This window comes from Canis lupus, chromosome 18, assembly GCF_011100685.1.
Source record: "Canis lupus familiaris isolate Mischka breed German Shepherd chromosome 18, alternate assembly UU_Cfam_GSD_1.0, whole genome shotgun sequence".
NCBI lineage: Eukaryota > Metazoa > Chordata > Mammalia > Carnivora > Canidae > Canis > Canis lupus.
Window position 1 is genome coordinate 20,648,486 of NC_049239.1, and position 12,416 is coordinate 20,660,901.

At 33.5% G+C, this 12,416-nt stretch overlaps 1 protein-coding gene across 1 annotated transcript in view; it reads left to right on the plus strand.

Annotated features, from left to right (window-relative positions):
- CD36 (CD36 molecule) overlaps positions 1-7,434 on the plus strand; it is a 29,478-nt gene extending 22,044 nt beyond the window's left edge. Inside the window, 6 exon segments of the mRNA NM_001177734.2 lie at positions 283-470; positions 1,611-1,729; positions 2,749-2,822; positions 3,406-3,460; positions 4,298-4,462; positions 6,833-7,434. Of these exon segments, the coding sequence (NP_001171205.2) occupies positions 283-470; positions 1,611-1,729; positions 2,749-2,822; positions 3,406-3,460; positions 4,298-4,462 (601 nt within the window). The 3' untranslated portion in view covers positions 6,833-7,434.
- Positions 7,435-12,416: the final 4,982 nt, after the last annotated feature.

Here is a 12,416-nt window from a genome sequence, read left to right on the forward strand (position 1 = left end):
TGCATAGAGGAAATTAACTATGAGAAATGTCTTCAGTATAAATTCCCATGGTAGTTCACAAAAACTGCTCTTGGAAGCTTTTGAGACTAAAGGTAAGAAGAGCTCTTACTCGAATTATTGTATGTCCTGGTATGCCCTGAAATTTCACAAAGATTTTTTTTTCCTGTGAATTACATGAGAGTTTAAAATTCTAACAAGAATATAAATCTAAAAATAAAAGAAAAAAATCTCCAGAATGAAGTTCAGTTTCCTGGAATAAAGTTCTTTCTTATCTGTGTTTAGGTCAATCTATGCTGTGTTTGGAGCTGAAATTAACCTGAAAGGAATTCCTGTCTATAGATTTGTTCTTCCATCCATGGCCTTTGCATCTCCACTTCAAAATCCAGATAATCATTGTTTCTGCACAGAAAAAGTTATCTCAAATAACTGCACATCATATGGTGTGCTAGACATTGGCAAATGCAAAGAAGGTAAGTGTTCTCAGTACCACAGTCCATTATATAATCTGCAGTAGTCTGAAATGCAGCCTTTACCCAAGATCCCTTTCCACCAAAATTTAAAATCAAAGTGAGAAAGCAAGTGGTGGTAGAGAAGTGTTGTTTTGCTTTTCAGGTCCAAATTGTGTGTCAATGTTGTGAAACTTTAGTTATTATTAGGTAAAACCATACTGATGTTTTCCCTTCTATTTTCGTAAATGTCTCTTTCGGGCCTTATTTCATTTTTTAAAAATGGGTTGTGTGGTGTTTGTGTTTTTTTGTTTGTTTGTTTGTTTTTTTAGAGTTCTATGAATCCATTGTGTATTTTTGATATTAACTACTTATTGGATATTGGTTTGTTGTAACCATTCCATAGTTAGCCCTTTCATTTTGTTGGTTTCCCGTGCTCTTTTCAGGTAAGATAAAAATAATTCCTAGGATATTCTGAGCATACCAACTTATCCGTCTGCCATTTTTCTAGCTTTTTCTTCCCTAGAAATTGATTAATAAAAATATGTTTTCAGGGACATCTGGGTGGCTCAGTGGTTGAGCGTCTGCCTTTGGTTCACGTTGTGATCCTGGAGTCTGGGATCGAGTCCCACATCAGGCTCCTTGCATGGAGCCTGTTTCTCCCTCTATGTCTCTGCCTCTCTCTCTGTGTTTCTCATGAATAAATAAAGATAAAATCATAAAAAAATATATGTTTTCAGTATGTCTCTGAAACAAGAATTGACTTAAATACAATTTGAAGTCCATCTAGTTTAGTGCACCTCCTTCATATTGGGATGAATGTGAATGGAAAAAGAAAATCTACTAAATTCTCAGTTCACAGATATATTACTCACTGAAATATGAACATAATGGTTGAAATTTTGTGCTCAGCAGCTACATTTTACATATTGAAAATGAACACCTCAGGAAAAACAATTGACATTAGTTGGATGATGCAGAGATTTGTATTTTATTTTTTGTACAATAGTGATCAGATCATACAACTTCTTCCCCCATCAGTGTTCAAGCCCAGTTATGTCTTCTTTTATTGAAAAAGTTATATTTTTAAGGAACTATTTTCCTAGTGGTACGTGAAATGAGGAAAACTTTTTATCCCAAATTATCTTTTAAATTTATTTTCAGGAAAACCTGTGTATATTTCACTTCCTCATTTTCTACATGCAAGTCCTGATATTGGAGAACCTATTGAAGGCTTAAGTCCAAATGAAGATGAACATACCACATACTTAGATGTTGAACCTGTAAGCAAATATATTATTGATCTGATTTGATTCATTAAATTGAAAGAAAAAATAAATTCTCTTGTTAATCATTTATTGACTCACAGTCTTGATAAATTACTACTTTTATTTCAGTGAAAATTACATTGATTTCTTTCTTGTGTTGGTTATGAAATATCAAGGTCATTAAACTTTAGTTTTTCATCATATGGAACTTTATAGGCCTTTTTAATGGTTCCTAAGTCAGGAATACCAATGATAGGAATGATTCTAATTGGCTTAAAACAATTTAATATGTATAAAATAAGCATAAAACAATAATTCATGGGATACCTGAGTGACTCAGTTGGTTAAGCGTTCAATTTTTTATTTCAGCTCAGGTCATGATCTCAGGGTCATGAGATGGAGCCTGCCCCTTGCTTACTGGGGAGTCTGCTTGAAGATTCTCTCCCTCTGCCTCTCCCTCTCTCAGATAAATAAATCTTTAAAAAGAGAGAGAGAGAGGGAGAGAGATTTTATGGGTATATGTGAATTCGGGGCAAGATCTATTATACTTAGTGTCAAGAAAAATTAATTAAAAATTCCTATAGCTCAACAGTTTAATTTATTTAAATATTTTCCTCTTCAGAAGTTAAATGAAATATTTTAGTGGTCATGTGTCAGTTTAAATGATAGAACTAGTTATTATAATTAAACTGATGATACATTGATTCTGACTGAATATACGATTGGTGATGCATAGTTCAGCAATCTATATGAGTTCTGGGTTTCAGTATTGTTAATTACTCAAAACCATTTTTGGTAAATACCTCAAATCTAACTAAAACCTTGAGATTTGATTGATCAAAAAAATTGTGTGTATACATGCATCTGTATGCATACATGCACAGACACATGTAATCATAGTTATGTAATATATTTAACATTTCAGTTTCACAAGTTGCAAGTTTCATCATAATTCTATATAATAATAATAAAAGTGAGTTTTGGATATTATGATTTTTTTTTAGAAGTTTGTAATTAGTTTGTTCTCTTTTTAGATAACTGGATTCACTTTACGATTTGCAAAACGGCTGCAAATCAACATATTGGTCAAGCCAGCAAAAAAAATTGAGTGAGTCTCTTCAATTTTATGGTTACACAATTTTTAGTATTTTCTTGTAAGAATGTGAGTCAATCTATTAAAGTAAGTGGAAAGAATACAAAAGTTCAAGTTCTCTCTGGCTTAATGTCATTAAATAATAATTACTAAATGTTCATGATGATTTTTATTAGTAATTTAGAATTATATCTAGTGTTTGTTGAAATGATATTTACATATATTTTGGAATGTTTTGGGTATTTGGTGGTATCTTCTATTTTGCTAGCTTTCCAAATATTTCTGTGACCAGTTTCTGGAATTCATATTTTACTTTCCTGGGTAGAATTTGTTGAAAGGGAAAATTTGTGCTTAGAAAAAGTTAATCTAATTAGAAATCTGTATTAGAAAGGTTTATAAGAATAAAAGATTTCTGAGAAACAGTCATATTAACATTTAAATTACTACTGGGAACAAAAAAAATTCAAGGACCTTAACCAAGTTGCAGGAGCAGCTAATTTCTAAACATACGTTTACACTAGTACTTACTGAAATTTCTGTTGTATATGTGTAATATGTTGATATATGTTTCCATAATTACTTTTAATGTATATTACAGAGCATTAAAGAATCTGAAGCGAAACTACATTGTACCTATTCTTTGGCTTAATGAGGTTAGTATTTTTATCTCTCAGTTGTGAAAAGCAGTAAACTTCTTTGTATATAAAAAGAAAGCTTTTGGCGTTTCAAAATTGATTATGTATGTATAGTATTTGATGTTGTACATGTTTTCATTGCCCGTGTAGATGAGTATACATATTATACCTATTTGAGAAAACCCAACTACACTGAGATCAAGTTTGTGTTAGTTTTCACCGGTTTTTTTTTTAGAAATTCAAAGCATTTTCTACCATTTTCGATTATTTTCAAAATGCATCTTTTAAGCACTTTTTCTTGTCATAATGCTTGTTTTAGGTAACTCCAAATAACCCAAGACTGTGAATATTACAGTGCTAAAAAATATTACAGTTTAATGTATCATCAAACAAGCTTATAGAGGTCAGGTTAAAGTAGGTGTAGGCAGTCTATCCTATTACTAGATGAGATATTTGTAGTGTAAACCATGCAATCAATTAGCCACAGATTTAGGAAATAAGACTTTAGGGGGATCAAAACTGTTGACATTTGTCACTTCCCTCTGTCAATAGGAGACATGTGCTGGAAAATTGTTAACTATTTTAGTAAGGCCATTCTGAAGCAATGAAGCCTAGTATGTTCAATAGTCCTATATAATATCTTCAAAGGGAGGGGGATTATATTTCAGTCTAAGTAGTCTATCTTGGCATTTATTGCCTTCTACAACGTGCAAAGTGAATTCTCTTGGCTTGTCATAAAAATACAGATAACTAACATCATGCAGGTGTTTGGAGAAAAGAGTGCCATATATGTGGAAGGCTTCAAGTATTTTGCTTCACCAATTTCAAATAATGCTAATTATTATTTGATTACAGACTGGTACCATCGGTGATGAGAAGGCAGCACAGTTCAGAAAACAAGTGACCGGAAAAATAAACCTCCTTGGCCTGGTAGAAATCATCTTACTCACTGTTGGTGTGGTGATGTTTGTTGCTTTTATGATTTCATACTGTGCATGCAGATCAAAGGGAAAAAGATAAGTAAGTATATACCAAAAATTACATATTGCTTCAGTAACATTAGGTTACATATTACTTTTAATTTTACCAAATAGGGTTTATAAATTAGGCTGCAAATGTTTCTAGCCTTGTTTAGTCTACTATCTACTATCATTTTTAGAGAATGTCTAGATTAAAACACAAATGATGACTGAACAAGTAAATATGGCCTATGAATATCAGATTGCTACATTAAATCTTAAGTTCTGAGAGGAATGGAATAAAAGATGAAATTACCACCTTTGGAAAGTTAGTATGACTACAGCTTTATTCTGACTTTCCTTGATTATTTCTTGCTCATTATAAAGAGAGTCACAAGTAATTAATATATCATTGCCTAGGGAAGGTTATGCGAGATTGAAATTCTTAAGGGAAAAAATAAAAATTAAGCTAGCAATTAATAAAAAACCTAAAAACTCATTTAAAAGAGATAAAAGAAAAATATGCTATTAAAAAACACACTGAAGTAAAATGAATATGTTAATATAAAAACAGAATTGCTACATACAGACATGCCGGCCATGCTGGTCTGAAATTAGGGTATGCACCCAAGATGTTTACTGTGGAAGCCCCAATGTAGGATTAAAACACATGAGTTAAGTTTGAATATAATAGTACAAGAGAATAGGAAAAAGTAGCATTCACCACAGCAAAACTAAATTACTCAGTTTAAAGGAAGTTTTGGAAAAATTGTAGAGGTAGTTCAGACCTCTGTGTTTTAGATATTAGTGCCTGTGCCACCTTGTTCATAAACAGAAATGAAAGTCTTTAATCATTACCACCGGTGGTACTGGTGTGGCCTCTGGGGGAGAATTTTCTACTTTCCCAAATGTTTCCACCAGGCTTTCTTCCTAGGCACTTCAAAACAACAAAATACAACCTAAATAAAAGCAATATGCTTGCTATGAAAATCACAACTTCAAAACAAGTCCTCTTACACTACTTCAAATCAGACTTTTGACCCTAAGCTGTCTTATATAGAAATCTGGAATTGCCCCTGATAACTCTGGAGTTCTTACTATGTGCCAAGATTATGTTAAACATTTTTCATGGATTATCACAACTAATCCCTAATAAAATTTCATGAGTTTACACTAGCCAGGAAATCATTAGCATTCATTCTATCTTCTGGAGACATTCCAGAAAATTTTAACAGTACAAATACTGTTCATTCTTAAAATATGAAGCAAATTAATTGTTAAAAAATAATACAGTGGAATTTTCAGCTCAATATTTTTGTGTGAGATTCAGAGCTTGTGTCTAGGGAAGCAGCCAAATCTTGTTCTGATCATTTCTGCCAATATTTGTCCACTAGAAAGTAGACTGGATGACTCTGCTTACAATCTCTTCAGACAGAATATTCAAAATGATGGCCTAATACACTCACACTAAAATAAAGGACATATTACATCACTTTAAGACCTAGCATTAGCACAGTGAAAAAAATAAGTTATGATTAGACAAAGATATTCTTATGACAATCTTTAATAGAAAAGGTCATCCTCTTAAAAGCCAAATAAATTACAGAAAAAATCTTTTTCTAGTGGGACAGCATGATTTTCAAAAGATAGTAGTTATAAAAATTTTCCTGGATTCTCTAGTACCATTATATGACAAATTTCATCAGTGTTTAATAAGCCATGAATGTCAAATTTCTTCAGTCCATGCATGATTAAGTTAAGGTGAGTAAGTGAAAGCTTTCAGAGTGTTTTGGCAGCAAGTATTTTAGTTTTGCTTGAACACTTGACTGTCATAAGAAAAAGTTACAGCTTTTTATAAAACTGTCTTTTTCTTTGTAAGCACAGAAGAAATTTCTCTGTGTAGATTACAGGTTCTAGAAAAATCACAGAAGGTGGTGATTTCCTTCAGCATCCATTTTGAATATTATAAAAAGTATGTGTTTGGGTGGATTTGTAAACAATTGAAAAAATAATGAGATATACAGAGGGAATAAAGATGATGGAGCTAATGTGTGGTTTTACTCAATGGATCACAAAATAAGCCGATATTTCTTTCAAAAGCAATAGTATATACATCTCAAAAAAATAAAAAAATAAAAATAAATAGTATATACATCTCTAAGTGAAAGATAGTCTGAAGGGACAGGAAAAAATGGTTTAGTAGCTACCACTTTTTATCTGGCTAATTCTTGGGAGAAAAGAAATAGCCTTTCATGTATCCTTGATTGGGAATATGTATTGCCTTATCCATAACATCCATTCGAGAACTTTTGTTACTTGAAGAATTAGGCTAACTGAAAGAATGATATCTTGCTTATATAGAACCTAAGTAGTACCTGTTTTATTTTTCCACTGCTTTCTAACAAGTGATAATATTTCTTCTATTTTACAGGCAGTAAATGAGATTTAACCTTTAATGTACCAGCTACGACAGGACCTGTGTTACTATTGGCCTACAAGATAAAGACTTAATATGCTTTATTTTTACAAAACACACCTTATCTTCTAGTTGAAGAAATGGTGGCATTATTTTTTTTGCACTAAACAGCAGCATATTTCTAAAGGATTTTAAGATGTTGTTAAAATCCATACTTTGAACACAAATATGGAACCTTTTAAAATTCCTCATGTGCACCATCGAATTGATTTCAGTTTCTATAGACCTGGCTCAAGCATGAACCAACTGCTTTTATTTGGTACTGATTTACTAACTGGTTCCCTGGTGGCAAATTCAGCAGAGTGGACATTCTCAACAAATCTTGGACCCAGAACTCCTGTCTTTTTTATCAAGGGAAGACAACAGTATCCCTGTTCACTTGCAATAGACGGACTCCAGGACTGTCAGTACACTACATCTCATGAGCACTGACTGTTTTGAAAGACATTTAAGAATGGAAAAGAAATGATTGGCCTAGGAGTCATTCATTATATATTACTCAAGTCTCTCTCTCTGTGGAATCCTTCACACAGCAACAGCAAGCATTGTAACCATTTTCTTATTTCATAACAATATGGACTTATATTTTGTCCCTGATTATGCAAATGGACATCATTTTTTAGCACATTTTGCCTCTTCGTGTTTAAGGACTTTGTCATCTCCCACGTGCTGCAGCTCTTCTGGCACTATAAGTAGACTGATATCTTTCTACTCCGTTACTTGCAACTTAAGCTTGGCAACTTCAGAATGCTGTGCTAGTATTGAGATGTAAATGGTAATAAAGGAATTACTGTATGAAAGATGATCTAGAATGTGTGTTAATAGTTTTTTGTTGTAATAGTTCTTGCTTTCATAGTCACCTTAGAACGGTCTCAACCATTAAACTATGTTCTTCCTTAAATTCCTGTACTTTGCATGGTTCTTGCATTATAGGATACTTCATATAAAAAATTAGGATAAATGTTCTGATTCTCTATTTCTTTCTGGCATATGTTTTCTTAATTCAATCATGACCACTTTCTCCTAGGTTAAGTTTTTAAGCTCATGAGAGGAAAAGCAAAAGAGATATTTGGTTTCATATGTTCATCAGCAGGACGTCAGTCCAGAGCCTAAGGATTTTACCTTTTTATTAGACAGGTAGTCTTTCTTTGTTTAGCAAGAGTTTACTTATTGCAGAGAGCACTATTCCTCCTAAAAAGCTCCTCATGGAAAGGGAAAATGGACCACATTCTGTTTAGTGCTTTATACACAAGGGTTTATAGGACAAATTAGTGGGAACTGGTATGGATACTAAAATTAAAAATAACTAGTTTTCCTCACATTACTTTCCAGGGCAAATTGAAAACCCTAAAGACACCACCAGATTTTTCTTGAGAAAATCTCAAAGGCATACTGATTTAATGTGTTTACATTTAGAAGAGTGGGGGGGGCGCGGTATCCCTGTAAGATATGGTCACATAAGATGAGATTCTAGACATCTTCTGAAAGGTCAAAGCTGACATGTTGATCTAAGAGATATATGAAGAAAATTTAATTCTTGAACTAAGTGGGGCTGAAGAGTTGGATGAAAAACATACATATCTACCTCACACAACATCTGTGTACCTAAGCAATGATTCAGACATTAAAATCTTCATACAGAAAATCATCTACAGAATTTAGGTATCAGGGAAAAGATTTTCACTTCTGTGTCTTTAGTATTATTTAAATGTGTGTATATTCTAATCTTTATCATTACTCAACATTTTCTTCAAATTCTATAAAATATGTACAAGAGGAAAGATAATACATATGCAAAGGTAAGTCAATTGTATTAAAAATATCCTGTGAGGAAGACAATATTTTCTTTAAAGAATCGAGATTTTTTTATAAGATTTTTTTTATAAGAAAAATTGGTTTGGATGTGTGTGTACATGCACATATGTGTACTAAGATGGGAGTGGGGCATTTTGGGGAATGTATTAAATGTGTGACTTGTGTGGTGTTCAAAGAGGGAAAATGTTTAAACACCTATAACTGTGCATTGGTAAATGTGTATGCTTTATTCCGCAGAAAAACACTATTTGGTAGAGAGGCACATTTTCATCCCAAATCACCTTAACCATCACACAAACTGTAGTTGTTATTCATACCTTAAGTTTGAAAATCTAGAGAATCTGAAAAGGGGTTAACATAATTTAGAGACTCTACAACATCTCAAAATGGGTTAATGCTCATTGTTGCTAACAAGTGCATAAAGAAAAAGTCTATATAGCTTTTGATTCTCAGGAACAAAGAGGTAAAGGGGGTATCATTTCAAGAAAAAAAAAAAAACTATAGACAAATTGTTTATCCCTGAAAATTTACTGTGAAAGTACTAGATATTTGTGTTTGGATTTGTGCATTTGCAATAATCTGTCAATCTTTTAACCCACAATCAGTGTCTGAGCCACACAATTGTATCTATAATGAAAGTCAAGGCAGAGGGAGAGCTCAAAGATGACCTCCATTGGCATTGGCATGTTCCTTGAGAACACCACAATAGGCTCCTAGATGTGGGCCAAACCTAAAGCCTGTCCCTCAGGCCAAAGTTCCTAGACAAGTAAATTGGCCTCTTCCTCAGATAAACTGAGGTATATTTCAGTCTGCTGTCTGTGCAATGCTCTGGGAGAGGTTATCTGTCAAGAACAATCTCCCAATTATTTTGGTTCTATGGGATCCAGGAACATAAGCTCCCCTGGACCCCAAACCCAGGTAATCAAAGAGTGTTTCTTGAGCAGCAGAAATCTGGGTACCAGATGTGTGTAAAAGCTCCCCTCTAGAAGCTACTGACACTCAGGAGCATGGCGAGTAGCTTGAAATTGGTGCCTATTGGCTGGAGCAAGGCAGAGAGCACAAAGATGGCAACTGCCAGCTTTTGTCCCTGGAGAGTATCTCAGCAGGCTACTAGTACTAGGTTAAAATTCATCTGGAGATTTGGTGACTGCTGTCCAGGGGACACATAGAATACCTGACTCTAGCAACCAGCAGGGTATGCCTTTGCAGTTCCATAAACCTGTATATATTTTCATATGTTAAAAGCTGCTGCCCAAGGGTCTGACTCCAGGTAGCTTGAGTGTGGATGCCTACTGAGATCCCCTTTGGGACACTGACATGTCTTGGCACACCTTCAGCTACTCAGTCATTAAAAATAAAATAGGCTGCTCAGAAAATCGCAAAGGTTTGAGAGACAACCAAGAGTGAGGGCAGGGTTGAACAATAAGGTTCATCTACAGGAGGAAACTCCTTCAAGACTGTTTCATCTAATGCATAGAAACTACCACAGAGAGTCCAGTAAAACGAAGAAACAAAAGAATATATTCCAAATTTTAAAAAGTAATCATAAAACTCAGAAAAGAAAAACCTTAATAAAAGGTAGATAAGTAATTAACCTGATAAAGAGTTCAAAGAAATTGTCATAAAAATACTCAAAGACCCAGAAGAAGAATGGATGGACACAGTGAGCTTCAACAAAGAGAAGATAGAAGTATCAAACAGCAGTTACAGAGCTGAAGACTGAATAACTGCACTGAAAGTACATGAGAGGGTTTCAGCAGAAGACTAGAAGACAAGATGAAACAGAGGAAAGGACCAATGAGCTCCAATAAGTGGCAGAGGCACCCAATCAGAACAGCAAAAAGAAAAAAAAAAAAGAAAAAATGTAAAGATAGCTTAAAGTACTTAAGGGACAACAACAAGCAGGATAACATTTACATTAAAGGGAGCCCAGAGGAAAAGAGAGAGAGAACAGGACAGAAAAAGAAATAAAGGCTTAAAACTTCCCTAACTTCCGGGAACAAAATAGACATCCAGATTCAGAAAGCCCATCAAATTCCAAACAAGATGAACCTAAGGAGAGCCTCACTGAGACACATTACAATTAAATGTTAAAAAGTTTACGACAAAGAGAGAACCTTAAAAGCAGAAACAAAAACTACTTGTTACCTACAAGGGAACCCTCCATAAGGTTATCAGAATTTTCAGCAGAAATTTTGCAGGCCAAAAGAAAGTGGCACAATATATTCAAAGTGCACAAAGAAAAAAATAATAATTCCAAGAATAATCTACGCAAAAGCAAAGTTATCTTTCAGAGGAGATACAGAATTTTTCAGATGAAAAAGTTGAAGGAGTTCATCACAACTAAACTGGCCTTATAAAAAATGTGAGAGGGACTGCTTTAAGATGAAAAGAAAGTAAGCCAATTAATAACAAAACCTCTAAAAGTATAAATCACACAGATAAACCTAAATATGTAATAAAGGTAATAGATTACTCACTACTAAAGCTAGTATAAAGATTACAAGACAAAAGTAGTAAAAATAACTATAATAACTAATTAAAGGGCATACAAGATTTTTAAAAATGTGAAATGTAATGCCAAAAAAGACATAAAAATATGTAGCTTTAAAAATGCATTCAGGGGCAGCCCGGGTGGCTAAGTGGTTTAGCGCCACCTTCTGCCCAGGGTGTGACCCCGGGGTCCTGGGATGGAGTCTCATGTCTGGCTCCCAGCTTCTCCCTCTGCCTGTGTCTCTGCCTCTCTTTCTGTGTCTCTCATGAATAAATGAATAAAATCTTTAAAAAAATAATAAATAAAAATAAAAATGCATTCAAACTTCAGTTCTTATCAACCTAAGTTGTTATATTTTTATATGTATTGTTATAACACAAAGCAAGAACCTCTAATAGATACACAAAAAATAGAGAGTAAGAAATCTAAACATACCATTCTGAGGGTCATGAATTCACAATGGAAGAAAGCAAGAAAAGAAGAAAGTATAGAGCAGAACTACAAAACAGCCAGAAAACAATGACTAAAATGACAAAAGTACATATCTACTGGTAGATACTTCAAATGTAAATGGACTACATTTTATAATCATGAGACAGAGTGGCTGAGTGGATTTAAAAAATTGAAAAGAAGACCCAGATACAGGCTGCTTACAAAAAATTCACTTCAGGTATAAGTGACTAAAAATGAAGAGATAGAAAAGGATATTTCATGCAAATAGAAAACAAAATAAAGCTGAAGTAGCTATACTTATAGCAAACAAAAATAGACTTTAAGATGAAGACTGAAAAAAAAAAGAGAAGACTGTAATAAATGACAAAGGACATTATATACTGATAAAGGGATCGATCCAACAAAAGGATATAGCATTTGTAAATATGTATGCATCCAATATAGGAAAATCTAAAAATATAAAGCAAATTTTAACATACCTAGAGAGGGAAATAGACACCAATATAATAAAGTAAGGGATTTGAATACTCCATCTGCACCAATGAATAGATCATCCAGACAGAAAATCAATAAGGAAACATTAGCCTTAAGCATGTTAGACCAGATGGACTGATACAGAACATTCCATCCAAAAGAAACACAACACACATTCTTCTCAAGTGCACGTAGAACATTCTCTAGGATAGAACATATGTTAAGCTACAAGTCTTAATAAATTTTATAAGATTGAAATCATATCAATATATTTTCTGACCATAATGGTATAAACCAGAAATC